Below are 16,797 nucleotides of genomic sequence, written 5' to 3'. Positions count from 1 at the left end.
ACTATAATGGCAGAGTTGAGAAGTTGTGACAGGGACCTTCTGGCCCACAAAACCTAAGATATTTGTTATGTAGCCTTTCTCATGAGGAGTTGGCTGGCCTCTACTTTCAAGCAAGGTCGGCAAGATGAGAACTCTGTGTATATGTGTGAGTGTGTGATATCTCAGGTCAGAGCTGCTTGGTGGATGTGAGTATGGTAGACAGAATAATGGTCCTTTCAAAGATGTTCAAGTCCTTACGCCTGGAGCCTGTGATTATGTTACTTTCATCCTAAAGAAATTTTGAACTTGGTGACTGAGAATCTTGGGGGATTATTCTGATGATCTGGGTGTACCTAATGTAATCACAAGGTTCTTATGAAAGGGAGGGAGAAGATCAGAGAAGAGAGGAGATGACACATATGATGTTGGCTTTGAAGATGGGGAAAGGAGCCCTGTACCAAGGAAGGAAGGCAGCTTCCAGAAGCCAGAAAAGGCAAGGAAACAGATTCTCCCTTAGGGTCTCTAGAAAGAAACATTAAAAACTTCTGACCTTCGACACTGCAAGAGGATATATTTATACTGTTTAAACTACTAAGTTTATTGTATCAGCAATAGGAAACTAATACAGTGGTCCATTGAGGAGCCTGGGAATCGCTTCCAGCCAAGGGTGTTGGTATCAGCCCCTTATGTTGCTGCAGGAGTCTGGTGGATGACCTGGAGGTATGCTTAGCCAGCTCACAAAGCCTCTAGCCCCACTGCCTAATGCCACCCCTCAATTTTCTATGGCCCCAGCCACAGCTCTATCCTTTAGGGCTCTGGGTTCACACAGTTCTCTGTAGTGCCTATAGCCCGTGGGGTGGGTGGTAGATCTGTCCTAAGTGCCACACCCAGAAGGAACTTGTTTTGGCCCCAGAAAGTCTCAGGCATCCCTGCTATCTCCCCACCCAAAGGAAGTTCCTCCTCTGAGCAGTTTGTGAGTGAAAAATGAGGAAGGCATGTGACTATGGTCACAGCATTGAATAAGTGTGGGTGTCTTCACATCCACTTGGCTCCAACTTATCTTTCCCTCTTTTCTAATTAGGAGAGAAATTTGATCCTCTTTTGCTGACTTAGAAACCAGGAGAGTGGAGTTTGGACAATACTTGCTATATATTTTTCTGTTTGTAATCTAGACAGTGGGGTAGGGGATGTTTCTCTTAAGATCAGAGATTTTTCTTCTTTAGGGATGGTGAGTAGCTCATACACGCATCATGCTCCCAGTAAGACTGATGTTTAGAAGTGAACCCATTTTGGCACCAAGATGGCTCAGTTGGTTAAGTGTCTGCCTTCAGCTCGGGTCATGATCTCAGGGTCTGGGATTGAGCCCCACATTGGGCTCCCCACTCAGTGCAGAGTCTGCTTCCCCCTCTCCCTCTGCCCCCCTTGTTCACATGCTCTCTCTCTTTCAAATAAATAAAATCTTAAAAAAGTGAACCATTTCAAAGCAAATACATTGCTGTCCCGTTTCTTAATGTTGAAAGATTTAATGGGTACTTTCCTTTTTGTGGTTACTAAACACCCTTTGCCTCTTAGCCATTTTGGATACTTTCAAACATTGGTCAAACAACTGTGTAAACTAAAAATGACTAGTGTGGAAATGAATAATGGATTGAAAAGTCCTCATTTAATGTAAGACTATGAAGTTTTTCTTAAAAGTGTATTGCACTCAGCTTTGTAAGATAACTCAATATTCAGGTTTTTTTTTTAAACCCTTAATCTGTTCAAGAGCAGGTATTTTTGCTCCTGACTTAGAGATGAGGAAACCAAGACCAGAGATTGTAAAAACTTGGCCAAAATTGAAGCCAACTGTCAGGGCCAAGATGTGACCACAGCTCAGATCACTGTGACGATGGAGCTTCTTCCAGTTATTCACTTATGCATATTTCCAGAATGCCTTCTATGCTAGGCACTGGGTAACGGTGGTGAGAAAGACATCGTTTACCCATGAAGTGGATGGTTTGTGAAGAGTGACTATTATTTTTCACAAATATTTGATTTCTATTTCATTTGTCTACAGGTCTGTCTGCCCACTGGAGTAAAAGCTCCAGGAGACAGAGCCTATACTTTCGGGTTGGAGTCACAGTGCCTGGCATAGAGCTCAGAGCAGTGGTAGAAAATCAAGTCATGTCTATGACGAAATTATTGTCTAAATACTACTAAAAAGTAGTATTTACTTTTTGGACTACTACTTAAAAAGCTTTAAGATTAAAATATACTTATGGAAACATGCTTGAGATTAATAAAAAGGAAGATAAGGGAGAAGAAAAGCCATTGGCATACTATAGGTACCACCCCACAGCATGCTTTTCTGTTTAAAACAACTCAGAAAGCATTCCAATTTAATTCATTGAGAGATATCTCATTTAGCTCTATTCTTAATCACTCCAAACTGGAAACAACCCAAATGTCCCTCAATGGATGAATGGATAACCCAACCGTGGCACAGCTGTATATAAGGGAATATTACTTAGCAATAAAAAGGAATGAACTAGTATCAAAATTATGATTGGAACTTTAAAGAAATATATATATCTGGGCTCCATGTCTGGGTATGGTTCAGTACATCTCAGGTAGGGAGGGCCCAGGCATCTGTATTTTAAAAAATATAGGGTGATTCTACCAGAGAGCCAGAAATGAGGGTTACTATACCCATCTCTCTAAAACAGTGATCTATAGACTAATGTGACATGTGTGTTTAGCAACAGATTAGAATTTTGCAGCCCACACAGGGGAAGTAACTTTATGCAATTGTACTGTTGGCCAAACCCAAGATCCAGATAAATAGGAGAAGAAAGCAGTCATTGTAAATCTAAATCCAAGCTAATTGTAGCCAATTTTCTTTCTGGAAAATAAAAACATCAAAAACTGGGGGAAAAAAGGAAATGAACTATTGATACACAAAACCTCAAATATGTCACACTGAGTGGAAGGAATCTGACTCAAAAAGCTACACATTGTATCATTCTATCCATATGACATTTTCAAGAGAAAATGTTACAGGTGAAAGAAAACATCTGTAGGTTAGGGGTTGCCAGGGTGGAGGGGTGGGGTGACTATAAAGGATCAGAAGGAAGGAGTGTTTTGGGATAATGGAACTAGTTGGTCTGCATCCCGAATGTAGTGGTGGTAACCCAAATGTGTACGTGTGCGAAAATTCATAGAACTGTTTGGAGCACCAGTCTGGCTCAGTCGAAAGAACATGTGACTCTCGATCTTGAGGTTGTAAGTTTGAGTCCCATGTTGGGTGTAGAGATTATTTAAAAATAAAATCTTTAAAAAAATTCATAGAATTGTCCATCAAAGAGAAGAACAAGTTGATAAAATGTTCTGAAGCTTATCATTGTATGGAGGTACCATAATATGTTAAACTATTCTCCACTAATGGAAGTCATCTGTTTCTAATCTTTGACTATTGCATATGATGCTGCAGTAAAGAATCTTCTAGATATACTTTAACATGGCATTGTAAGTCTGAACAAGAACAAGAAACGGGAGGAATGAGCCCCTGATAGACCCAAGGATGCTCTCTCTTGGACTCTCGGACATAAGGGATAATGGTTCCAAGACAGTCCTCAAAATTGACAGGATGAGGTTGGTCATGGGAGTGGGAGAAATGTGTGGTATGGGAAGCTACTTACCTTGACAAGTGTTCTCCTTCTCACTTTGGAATTTGGTACCCCCTGAAAGGAGCTCATGCCCAGAGGCACATTCACAGTAGTGACTCCCCTCAACATTGTGACAATGTGCAAGGCTTCCACAAGACACATATAGAGGTGGGCCACACTCGTTGATATCTGGAACATAAGTGGGAACTGCTAGGAACACCCAAAATTCTGGTAGAATCTGTAGCAACCAGATTCAAATGATTTTACCCTTTGCCTTTTCTTTCCAAACAACATAATGTGTTTACAGGAGAAAACTGGGAAATCAGAAAAGGCAAAGAACACAGAACTATCCAACCACTGAGACTGCAACAGCTTTTAAATAATGGAGAACTGTATAATAACCCCACATGAACCTGTCACCCAGCATTACCAGTTATGAAGATAACACAGTCCTTTTTCATCAATTTCCCAAGGTTTCAGACCACAGCTTAAAAATTTTTTTTCACACCTTTTGGTATATACGAATTCTCCCAGAATTTTAGAATATCTTATGACTACTTTTCCACATCAAAATAAAAAATAATTTTAATGCTTATAGATATTCCACAGTAGGAACATTTCATATTTTATCAAACTCATTGGAATACCACAGTTTGAACCATGGATCCAGATTCTTCCACTTCTTAGCTGTGTGACTTTGGACAAATGGCTTCTCCTCTCCAGGCTCAGTTTCCTTATTTACAAGATGGCTCCAATATTGACTTTCTCAAGGGGCTGATCTGAACTTCTCCAGGGACAGTGTTTGTTTGAGAGATTTGTGGACTTCAGATTATCTCTATCTAAATTCCAGTTGTATGACCAGCTGTGTGAATATGAGCAAACCACCTCTCCAAGTCTCAGTTCCCTTACCTATAAATCGGGGATAATAACAGTATCCACTTGTCTGGTTGTTAGGTAGTTTAAATTAATTTTAACTTTGGAAATAGTGTTTTACAAATGGCAAATGGCCATCTTGGCATGAGGTTGCATGTGGGTATTTTTGGACAGAGGAACTGAGATTATAGGGAGTTCCCAGCAAGTTAGTGCTAGGGTTGGTAGAACATTCCAAATCTCTGATGGCTGTATGGACCACCCTGACCACCTCCTTCAACATGCTGCCTCTGTCTTTGACCAATTAACAGCCAACAACAACAACAACAACAGCTACATTTTGCTGTTGTTGCAAAATGTATTGGCTTCTTATCAAGTGCAACGCACTGTGTTTTACATATATTAATTCGTCATTTATGTATTTTTTGATTGAGGTAACATTCACATAACAAAAGAACACTATAGCTGAAACTAATGATGTACCATAGGTTGACTAATTGAATTTAAATAAAAAAAAGGGTATAGAAAAAAAACAACTGTTTTAAAGTGAACAACTCACTGGCATTTATTACATTCACAATGTTGGGCAACCACCACCTCTCTCTAGTTCCAGAACATTTTTGTCACTCCAAAAGAAAACCCCCTTAGGGGCTTGAAGGGGATTAAGAGTACAGTTCTCATGATGAGCACTGAGTAATTGTGTAAAACTGAGAATTGTTGAATCACTACCTTGTACACCAGAAACTAATATAACACTGTATGTTAACAATACTGGAATTAAAATTAAAAACTTAATTAAAAAAAAGCCCCTTACCCAATTAAGTAGTCACTCCCCATTCTTCCCTCCCCCAGCAACTGGCAATCATCAATTTGCTTTCTGTTTGTGTGGATTCCATTTATATGTATTCATTGATTTAAAGCACATAATAGCTAAATGGGTTGATGTCATTATCCCTGATCTACAGATAAGGAGATTGAGGCACTGGAAGATGAAATAATTTGCTTGGACTCACACAGCTGGAATTCAGATAGTCCAGCTCCAAATCCTAAACTTTTAACACCGTACTCCTTGACCATGAGACATGATTGCCCATCTCTTGGCATTCCTCTCCTGCCCTTGACAAAGAACTTCAGTGTGCTTCAAGGGCTGAGGAATCTGGATACTCCCCCAGGTGAACCCTCTATGATGACCCCCTCTACTGTCTCTCAGCCTCTTTACCTGTACAGATCTCTGAGGGGTTGCTAAAGATGACCTCTCCAGACAGAGAAGTGAATCCAGGATCACAGCGGCAGGAAGTGGCATTGGTACAGTGGGCATTTCGTGGGCATCGAGCACAGGCAGCTGTGGGGAATGGATATATGGGTTTGAAGGCCCTGAGAAGATGCCAACTCCCAGATGGGAACGAGGAGATGGAAGGAAGAGAAGGAAGTGATGCCTGTCTTCATACAAGGAATCATCCTTCGTAATGGACTGGAAGTTTGGGGGAGAAGCAGGGTCAAATTCTCAAAGCCTAAGAAGACTATTCCCAAGAAAATGCCCTTGCTAGTGTGAAGTCCCTTTCCTCAGCTTCGGGGATGGATGGGGTTTGTTACACATACTCACCTCTCTTCTTCTGGGCAATAGTTCCCAGTGATAATAGCAGGACACAAAGTCCTAGAGCAGAGAGAGAGAAGGTAAATATGGCTGAGGAATGAAATCCAAACCACCCACAGAAATATCTACTACCACCTGGTTAAGACGACTCTCCCCTATGGCCCCATGGCTTCTGGAGCAACCCAGTGTTTCCTTCTGGACAGGCTCCTAGACTTTCCCACAGGACCTAGGGGGGGCACATGTTCTCTCTCCCTTTTATCTTCCAGAAGTCTCCTGCGGAATTGATAGCAGCAGGCTTTTAGTATAGGGATCAAGATCTACACAGATGGAAATTAATAGAACATCTTTTCCCATCCATTTTACGACATACATCTTATGAGGAAAATTTCAGATCTGCCTGTCTTTATTCAGATACTAATACTAGTTCTTAACACCCAGGATCTTTCTTCTTTTGAAGTGGCTTAAATCCATTTTCACTTTCAGGCCGGCCTGAGATTACACCACTGGTCTTGGAGTTGAACGTGATTAAATTTGAATTTTAGCTCTGACCCTCACTGGCTCTGTGACTTCGTGCAACTTGATCTTTATTTTACATGTTTTTCCGTTTAATAGAAAATTTCAAACATAGTAAAATGTGGAAAAACAGTCAACTGAACCTATGTGTATTATCAGCCTGCTACAATAATCATAAACTTATGGTCACTTTTATTTCATCTACAACTTTATTCAGTCCCTTCCCCCACTGGATATTTTGGAGGCAAATTCCACGTACCATATTATTTCACACGATTTATTCTAAGAACAAAATTATTTATAGGTAATAATAACAAAAATATATAGATCATAAATTGAGAAATCCCAAAATAAGCCCCACATTTTCCCTTGGCTGCAAATTCAAACCACTTCCTTCTTGAAAAAAAATGTCCTTTTTTGTTATTATCCTTCTGGAGAATAGTGCAAGAATGAGCTGTGAATCAAGCAGAGGAAAAAGACAGTTCTTCAAAGGCATCAAGAACACTAAAATGGTTTTAATGGAAGATTCTTACAATTCTACCTACCTGAATGAAATGCAAAATACCTGCCCCTCATGGTACAGAAACATGAAGCCTCAGCAGTGGGGGAATTCGATCTTGAGCTGTGGGCTGATAATACTTCCTGTTGAAGCAAATATGTACCCTAGAAGAACTGACTTGGCAAACAGCTAGCCTGAATGCTTTCTTCCCCTTCCTCCACCAATTTGAACTTATCAGATCTTCCTGTTCTGCTTTTTATTCTTTGCCTAGCATTACAACTCTTTGTACTGCCAGCCTCCTTGCTGATATTTCTTAATTTCTAATGATGAAAGAGTGAGTGATGGTGAATCTATTTAGAGGGTCTTTCTAAAAGAGTAAATCTGTTGGTCCCTGGCCAATGATGCAGTTCAGTATTGTTGAATAAGACCACTATCTAGCTAATATTCATTGAGTATCTTCTACATCCTGAGATTTGAGCCATATAGATTACTTTTCTTCATTCTTAGTTTTCTTCATTGTTTTCACTCTAGTGGTTCCAATCAAACAAGAATGTGTTAAGGTGGGAAGGCTAGTGAATTTATAGCTCCTAGTTTTATGATATCAGGAACATACATCACTTAAGATTTTTGTAAGCTGGAAATACTTACTCCTACCAGGGTGTTGGGAGCATTCAATGAGATAAAACAGGAGAAGGACCTGACACATTACATGGTCTATTGGAAATACCTAACAAACAATATTCTTTATATCTTTCTTTGTGAAAGGCAGTTAATCATGCAAATATTAGTTATTTCCATTATTTCACCAACAGTATATTACCATTATTAATTTTTGCTTTTTTTCTGAAATTCCTTAAAATTATTCAGTTGTCCCCATATTATAATCCCAAGATAAGTAGAACTGGTATTGATATTCCACATGAATGACTTAAAAGTTTTATATCTTAGGTTTTCATTGACAAATTATACAATTTTACATTTCATTGTTAGAAATATTTCTTGTAACTATAGGCCAATATTCCTGATGAATGTAAATGCAAAAATTCTCAATAAAAAACCCAGAAATTGCCACTCAACTCTATGGCCAACTAATCTTCAACAAAGCAGGAAAGAATATCCAATGGAAAAAAATCTCTTCAATAAATGGTGCTGGGAAAATGACAGCCACATGTAGAAGAATGAAACTGGATCATTTTCTTACAGCATACACAAAGATAAACTCAAAATGGATGAAAGATGTCAATGTGAGACAGGAGTCCATCAAAATCCTACAGGAGAACAGAGGCAGCAATCTCTTTGACCTTGGCCACAGCAACTTCTTGCAAGACACATCTTCAAAGGCAAGGGAAACAAAAGCAAAACTGAACTATTGGGACTTCATCAAGAAAAAAGCTTTTGCACAGCAAAGGAAAGAATCAACAAAACTAGAAGGCAGCCTACATAATGGGAGAAGATGTTTTCAAATGACATATCATATAAACGGCTAGTATCTAAGATCTCTGAAGAACTTATCAAACTCAACACCCAAAAGACAAAGAATCAGTCAAGAAATGGTCAGAAGACAAGAAAAGACATTTCTTCAAAGAAGACTTACAAATGGCTAACAGACACAAGAAAAAATGCTCCACATCACTAGCCATCAGGAAAATACAAATCAAAACCACAATGAGATACCACCTCACACCCATCAGAATGGCTAAAATTAACAAAACAGGAAACAACAAATGTTGGTGATGATTTGGAGAAAGGGGAACTCTCTCACTATGTTGGTGGGAATGCAAGCTGCTACAGCCACTCTGGAAAACAGTAATGAGGTTCCTCAAAAAGTTAAAAATACTCTCTGACTGAGCAATTGCACTACTAGGTATTTAGCCAAAGATACAAATGTAGTGGTCTGAAGGGGCACTTGCATCCCAATGTTTATAGCAGCAATGTCCACAATAGCCAAACTGTGGAAAGAGCCCAGTTGTCCATCCTCATATGAATGGATAAAGAAGAGGTGGTATATGTATATAATAATGGAATATTACTCAGCTATCAAAAAGGATGGATACTGACCATTTACATCAATGTGGATGGAACTGGAGGGTATTATGCTGAGGAAAATAAGTTAATCAGGGAAAGACAATTATCATATGGTTTCACTAATATGTGAAATATAAGAAACAGCACAGAGGATTATAGGGGAAGCAAGGGAAAATGAATTGGAAAGAAATCAGAGAGGGAGACAAACCATGAGAGACTCTTAAGTATAGGAAACAAACTGAGGGTTGCTGGAGGGGAGGGAGGTGGGGGGATGGGGTAACTGGGTAATGGGCATTAAGGAGGGCATGTGATGTAATGACCACTGGGTATTATATACAACTGACCATTAACTGAATTTTACATCTGAAACTAACAATGAACTTTACTTTGGTTAATTGAATTAAAAAAAAATAAAGTTGCATTAAAAAATACTGGCATACTGAATTCAGTAGCACATTTAAAAGGATTATTCACATAATCAAGTGGGATTTTCTTCCTGAGATGCAAGAATCGTTCAACATTAGGGGCACCTGAATGGCTCAGTGGGTAAGCATCTGACTCTTGGTTTCAGCTCAGATCATAGTCTCAGGGTCTTGAGATCGAGCCTCACATTGGGCTCCATGCTCAGCATGGAGTCTGCTTGAGATTCTTTTTCCCTCCCTCTCTCTTCCCCTCTGCTCCTCCCCCACTCATGCTCTCTCTCTCAAATCAATCAATCAATAATAAATAAATAAAATCTTAAAAAGGAATGTTTCAACATTCACAAATCAGTGTGATGCATCACATTAATAAAACAAAAGAAAAGAATCATTTTATAATCTCAATAGACACAGAAAGGATTTGACAAAATTCAACATCCATTTATGGTAAAAACTCTTAACAAATTAGGCATAGAAGGAACATACTTAACATAATGAAAAGCACAAATGACAAGCCCATGGCTAATATCATGTTCAGTGGTGAAAGGTTGAAAGTTTTCCCTCAAAGATCAAGAATAAGACAGGGTTGCCCACTCTCATCACAACTATTCAACATAGTACTGGAAGTTATAGCTAGAACAATCAGGCAAGTAAAAGAAATAAAGGTATCAGAATTGGAAAAAAAAAAGGTAAAATTGTCTCTATTTGCGGATGGCATAATTCATATTCATAGACCCAACCAAAAAACTGTTAGATCTAATTAACAAATTCAGTGAAGTTACCGGATACAAAATTAACATACAAAAATCAGTAGCATTTCTATACACCAACAGTAAAATTTATGAAAAAGAAATAAATTGATACCTTTTACAATAGCATAAAAATAATAAAATGTCTAAGAGATGAGTTTAAAATTAAAATTAAACTGAGCATTAAAATGAAAATTTAACTAAGAAGATGAAAAATTTCTGCATTGAAAACTGTAGGACATTGTTGAAAGAAACCAAAGAAGACACATATAAATGGGAAGGTATCTTGTGTTCATGGTTTGGAAGAATTAATATTGTTAAAATGTCAATACCAACAGGAGTCATCTATAGAGTCAAAGAAATACTTATCAAGATCCCAATGGTATTTTCCCAGAAGTAGGAAAAACACTCCTAAAATTTATATGGAACCACAAAAGACCCTGAATAGTCAGAGAAATCCTGAGAAAAAAGTACAAAGCCAGGGGCATCACACTCCTTGATTTCAAGCTATAGTATAAATCTCCAGTCATCAAAACAGCATGGTACTGGCATAAAAACAGACAAATAGACCACTGGAACAGAATGAAGAGCCCAGAAATAAGCCCAAGCACATATGGTCAGCTAATATCTGACAAGGGAGCCAACAATACTCAATGGAGAAAAGGTGTACATGTGAGACCTGAAACCATAAAAATCTTAGAGGAAAACAACAATAAACTTGCTTGACATGGGTCTTCATAATGATTTTTTGGATATGACACCTAAAGCACAAGCAACAAAATTAAAATAAACAATTGGGACTACATTAAACCAAAAAGCTTCTGTACTGAAAAAGGAAACATCAAAATGTGAAAAGACAACCTATAGAATGGAAAAAAATATTTGCAAACTATATACAATTGACCCTTGAACAACGTGGGGGTGAGGGGTGTTGACCCCTTGTGTAGTCAAAAATCCATGTATAGCTTTTGACTCCCCCAAAACTTAATGACAAATAGCTTACTGTTGACCAGAAACCTTACTGGTAACATAGTTGATTAATACACATTTTGTATGTTAAGTGTATTTTTTTTTACTATATCCTTACAATAAACTAAGGTAGAGAAAAGAAAATGTTATGAAGAAAATCATAAGGGAGAAACAATATATTTCTAGTACTGAACATATGTTTATGGAAAAAAATCCATGTATAAGTGGATCCATGCAGTTTAAGCCTGTGTTGTTCAAGGGTCAACTGTATCTGTTAAGGGGTTAATATCCAAAATATATAAAGAACTTATACAACTCAATAACAACAAAAAAATAATAACCCAATTAAAAAATGAGCAAAGGACCTGAACAGACATTTCTCCAAGGAAGATATATGAAAGGCCAGCTGATATATGAAAAGTTCCCCAACATCATTAGTTATTAGGGAAATGCAAATTTAAGCCACAGTGAGATGTCACCTCCCACCTATTAGGATGGCTCCTATTTTTAAAGAAAGATTTTATTTATTTATTTTTGAGAGAGAGAGAGAAAACAAGAGAGAGAAAGAGAGCACAAGCAGGTGAGAGGGGCAGAGGGAGAAGCAGACTTCCCGCTGAGCAGGGAGCCTGAGGCGAGACTCAATCCCAGGACCCTGGGATCATGACCTGAACAGAAGGCAGATGCTTAACTGACTGAGCCACCCAGGCACCCTAGGATGACTACTATTAAAAAGACAAATGATAACAGGTGTTGGCAAGGATGCAGGGGAAAAAAAGGAACCCTGATGCACTGTTGGTGGGAATATAAATTGGTACAACTATTATGGAAAACTGCATAGAAATTTGAAAAATGTATAGCTACCATATGACCCAGCAATCTAATTTTTGCATATGTATCCAAAATACATACACATTTTATTTGTCAATTATACCTCCATAAAGCTGGAAAAATTATTGGGCTGTAAATTTTCTATATCTTTTTTGGATTAATTTCAATGAATTATGGTTTCTAAGAGCTGAGCAGGGAACCCAATGCAGAACTCGATCCCAGGATCCTGAGATCATGACCTGAGACAAAGGCAGATGGTTAACTGACTGAACCACCCAGACGCCTCACTGTTATGTTTGTGAGATTCATCTGTGTGCTAACATGTAACTATAATTTGTTCTTTTTCTGATTTTGTTTTTAAGTAGGCTCCATGCCCAGTGTGGAGTCCAAGTAGTGTTCCCTTGTATGAAAACACTACAGTTTATTTATTCACTTTACTGTTCAGGATCATTTGGATTATTTCCAGTTTTATTTTTTTTGTTATTATAAATCAAGCTTCCATAAACATTCCTGTACATTTTTGACACATTCATGCACTCAGTTTTTGGGCATTCATAAGAATGAAATGATGGGTCACAGGTTACATATAATTTCAGTAGCATTGCTAGACACTTTTCTAAAGTGGTCCTACCAGTTTATATTTCCATCATCACTGTGAGAGTGTCAATGTCCACATTTCCCACAATGTTTACTATTTTTCTACTGTAAAATTTTGGGTATCCCAGCAGGTATGTAGTGGGTATGTAGGGCTTTCTCATTTTTATAATTCCTAAAAAAAATACATTATTTTGGAATAATTTTAGATTTCTAGAAAAGTTGCATAGGCAGTATAGAGAATTCCCATGTGCCCTTCACTCAGCTTTTCCTATGTCAGAATCTTACGTAACTATGACACATTTATCGAGAATAGGAAATTAACATCAAAACCATGAGAAGTATGTTACTGTTCACCACAGACTTTATTTGGACTTCACCATTTTTTCCCCATTAGTGGCCTTTTCCTGTTTTGAGTTAAATACAGGAAACTTCTTCCCATTTAGGGTTTTTTTGTGGTTTTTATTTGCATGTTTCTGAAGACTAATGATGTTACGCATAGTGATCATTTGCATAGCCTTCTCTGTGAAACTCAAATCTTTTCCCTACTCTCATTTTGGTTGTGTTTCTTTTTTTTCTTTTCTTTCTTTTTTTTAAAAGAACAAAATTTCAGTTTTATTAAGGTAAGAATATTTTTATATGTAACAATTCTTCACTTTTTTTATAATTACTTTTTATTTTATTATGTTAGTCACCATACAATATACCCGGTTTCCGATGTAAGGCTCGATGATTCATAAGTTGTGTATAACACCCAGTGCACCATGCAATATGTGCCCTCCTTACTTCCCATCACCGGTCTATCCCATTCCCCCACCCCCCTCCCCTTTGTAGCCCTCAGTTTGTTTCTCATAGTCCATAGTCTCTCATGTTTCATTCCCCCTTCTGATTACCCCCCCTTTCTTTATCCCTTTCTTCCCCTACCGATCATCCTAGTTCTTATGTTCCATAGATGAGAGAAATCATATGATAGTTGTCTTTCTCTGCTTGACTTATTTCACTTAGCATTATCTCCTCCAGTGTCGTCCATGTTGTAGCAAATGTTGAGAACTCGTTCTTTCTGATAGCTGAGTAATATTCCATTGTATATATGGACCACAACTACTTAATCCAGTCATCTGTTGCAGGGCATCTCAGCTCCTTCCACGATTTAGCTATTGTGGACATTACTGCTATGAACATTGGTGTACATATGGCCCTTCTCTTTACTACGTCTGTATCTTTGGGGTAAACACCCAGTAGTGCAATGGCTGGATCATAGGGTAGCTCAATTTTTAACTTTTTAAGGGACCTCCACACTGTTTTCCAGAGTGGCTGTACCAACTTGCATTCCCACCAACAATGTAGGAGGGATCCCCTTTCTCCACATCCTCTCCAACAATTGTTGTTTCTTGCCTCGTCTATTTTTGCCATTCTAACTGGCGTAAGGTGGTATCTCAGTGTGGTTTTGATTTGAATTTCCCTGATGGCTAATGATTTTGAACATTTTTTCATGTGTCTGTTAGCCATTTGTATGTCTTCATTGGAAAAGTGTCTGTTCATATCTTCTGCCCATTTTTTGATTTGTTTATTTGTTTCTCGTGTATTGAGTTTGAGAAGTTCTTTGTAGATCTTGGATACCAGTCCTTTACCTGTAGTGTCATTTGCAAATATCTTCTCCCATTCCGTGGGCTGCCTCTTAGTTTTTCTGACTGTTTCCTTGGCTGTGCAGAAACTTAATCTTGATGAAGTCCCATAAATTCATTTTGTCTTTTGTTTCTCTTGCCTTTGGGGATGTATCATGAAAAAGGTTGCTTTGGCCGATGTCGTAGAGGTTGCTGCCTATGTTCTCCTCTAGAATTTTGATGGATTCCTGTCTCACCTCGAGGTCTTTCATCCATTTGGAGTTTATTTTTGTGTATGGTGTGAGATAGTGGTCAAGTTTCATTCTTTTGCATGTAGCTGTCCAAGTTTCCCAGCACCATTTATTGAAGAGACTGTCTTTTTCCCACCGGATGTTTTTTCCTGCTTTATCAAATATTAGTTGCCCAAAGAGCTGAGGGTCCATTTCTGGGCTCTCTATTCTGTTCCATTGGTCTATGTGTCTGTTTTTGTGCCAGTACCATGCTGTCTTTGTGATCACAGCTTTGTAGTACAGCTCAAAATCCGGCATTGTGATGCCCCCAGCTTTGTTTTTCCTTTTCAACAGTTCCTTGGAGATTCGGGGTCTTTTCTGGTTCCATACAAATTTAAGGATTATTTGTTCCAGTTCTTTGAAAAATGTCCTCGGTATTTTGATCGGGATAGCACTGAAAGTGTAGATTGCTCTGGGTAGCATGGACATTTTAACTATGTTAATTCTTCTGATCCATGAGCATGGAATATCTTTCCATCTTTTTATGTCTTCCTCAATGTCTTTCAAGAGTGATTTATAGTTTCTAGAATAAAGGTCCTTTACGTCTCTGGTTAATTCCAAGGTAACATATGGTTTTTGGTGCTATTGTAAATGGGATGGATTCCCTAATTTCTCTTTCTTCGTTCTCGTTATTCGTGTACAGAAATGCAACTGATTTCTGAGCATTGATTTTGTATCCTGCCATGTTACTGAATTGCTCTATAAGTTCTAATAGTTTGGGAGTGGCTTCTTTTGGGTTTTCCATATAGAGTATCATGTCATCTGCGAAGAGAGACATTTTGACTTCTTCTTTGCCGATTTGAATACCTTTGATCCCTTTTTGTTGTGTGATTGCTGTTGCAAGGACTTCTAGTACTATGTTGAATAATAGTGGTGAGAGTGGGCATCCTTATCGTGTTCCTGATCTTAAGGGAAAGGCTTCCAGCTTTTCCCCATTGAGAATAATATTTGCAGTAGGCTTTTCATAGATGGCTTTTATGAGATTGAGAAATGTACCTTCTATTCCTACACTCTGAAGGGTTTTAATCAGGAAAGGATGCTGTATTTTGTCAAATGCTTTTTCGGCATCGATTGAGAGGATCATATGGTTCCTGAGTCTTTTCTTGTTGATATGATGTATCACGCTGATTGATTTGCGAATATTGAACCATGCTTGCATCCCAGGTATGAATCCCACTTGATCGTGGTGGATAATCCTTTTAATGAACTGTTGGATTCTATTAGCAAGTATCTTGTTGAGGATTTTGACGTCCATATTCATTAGGTAGATCGGTCTGTAATTGTCCCTTTTGAAGGGGTCTTTGCCTGGTTTGGGGATCAAGGTAATATTGGCCTCATAGAATGAGTTTGGTAGCTTTCCTTCTGTTTCTATTTTTTGAAATAGCTTTAGGAGAATAGGTATTATTTCTTCTTTGAATGTTTGGTAGAATTCCCCAGGAAAACCGTCCAGGCCTGGAGTTTTGTTCTTTGGAAGGTTGTTTATCACTGACTCAATTTCTTCATAATTAATTGGCCTGTTTAAGAAATCAATTTCTTCTGGTTTCAATCTTGGTAGTTTATAGGTTTCCAGGAAGGATTCCATCTCTTCCAGATTGCTTAATTTATTGGCATATAGCTGTTGATAAAAATTTCTAATAATCCTTCCAATTTCAATGGTGTTCGTCGTGACCTCTCCTTGTTCATTCATAATTTTAATAATCTGGGTCCTTTCTCTTTTTTTTTGGATAAGTGTTGCCAGTGGTCTGTCAATTTTATTGATTCTCTCCAAGAACCAGCTTCTAGTCCTGTTGATCTGCTCTACTGTACTTCTGATTTCTGTTTGATTGATTTCAGCTCTAATTTTGGTCAACTGCTTCCTCGTGCATGGATTAGGCCTGTCCCTCTGTTGCTGTTTCAGCTTCTTGAGGTGAGAATATGAAAACTGCATTTTAGATTTTTCTATTCTTTTGAGTGAGGCTTGGATGGCTATGTATTTCCCCCTTAGGACCACCTTTGCAGTATCCCATAGGTTTTGGACTGTTGTATTTTCATTCTCTTTGGTCTCCATAAATTGTTTAATTTGATTTTTGATTTCCTGGTTTATCGAGTCATTCCTGAGCAGGATGGTTCTTAGTCTCCAAGTGTTAGAGTCTTCCAAATTTTTCCTTGTGGTTGAGTTCCAATTTCAGAGTGTTGTGGTCTGAGAATATGCAGGGGATAATTTCAATCTTTTGGTATCAG

At 38.2% G+C, this 16,797-nt stretch overlaps 1 protein-coding gene across 3 annotated transcripts in view; it reads right to left on the bottom strand.

The window, feature by feature from the left end:
- Window positions 1–7,295, bottom strand: part of LOC123801781 (adhesion G protein-coupled receptor E2-like) — a 34,101-nt gene extending 26,806 nt beyond the window's left edge. For 2 of the 3 annotated variants that reach the window (XM_045812018.2, XM_045812019.2), the window contains exons 1-4: window positions 7,146–7,294; window positions 6,097–6,147; window positions 5,713–5,835; window positions 3,657–3,812 (exon numbers count right to left, since the gene is read on the bottom strand). In XM_045812018.2, coding sequence (XP_045667974.2) covers window positions 3,657–3,812; window positions 5,713–5,835; window positions 6,097–6,147; window positions 7,146–7,176 — 361 coding nt within the window. In that variant the 5' untranslated portion in view covers window positions 7,177–7,294. Of the gene's footprint in view, window positions 1–3,656; window positions 3,813–5,712; window positions 5,836–6,096; window positions 6,148–7,145 lie in introns of all 3 variants that reach the window. The other variant, XM_045812020.2, reaches the window with a different exon arrangement.
- Window positions 7,296–16,797: the final 9,502 nt, after the last annotated feature.

Source organism: Ursus americanus, chromosome 14, assembly GCF_024610735.1.
Source record: "Ursus americanus isolate L20-20 chromosome 14, mUrsAme1.1.p, whole genome shotgun sequence".
NCBI classification, from domain to species: domain Eukaryota; kingdom Metazoa; phylum Chordata; class Mammalia; order Carnivora; family Ursidae; genus Ursus; species Ursus americanus.
Note: the sequence above shows the minus strand (reverse complement) of the source record. Positions and strands in the feature narration are given on the sequence as shown.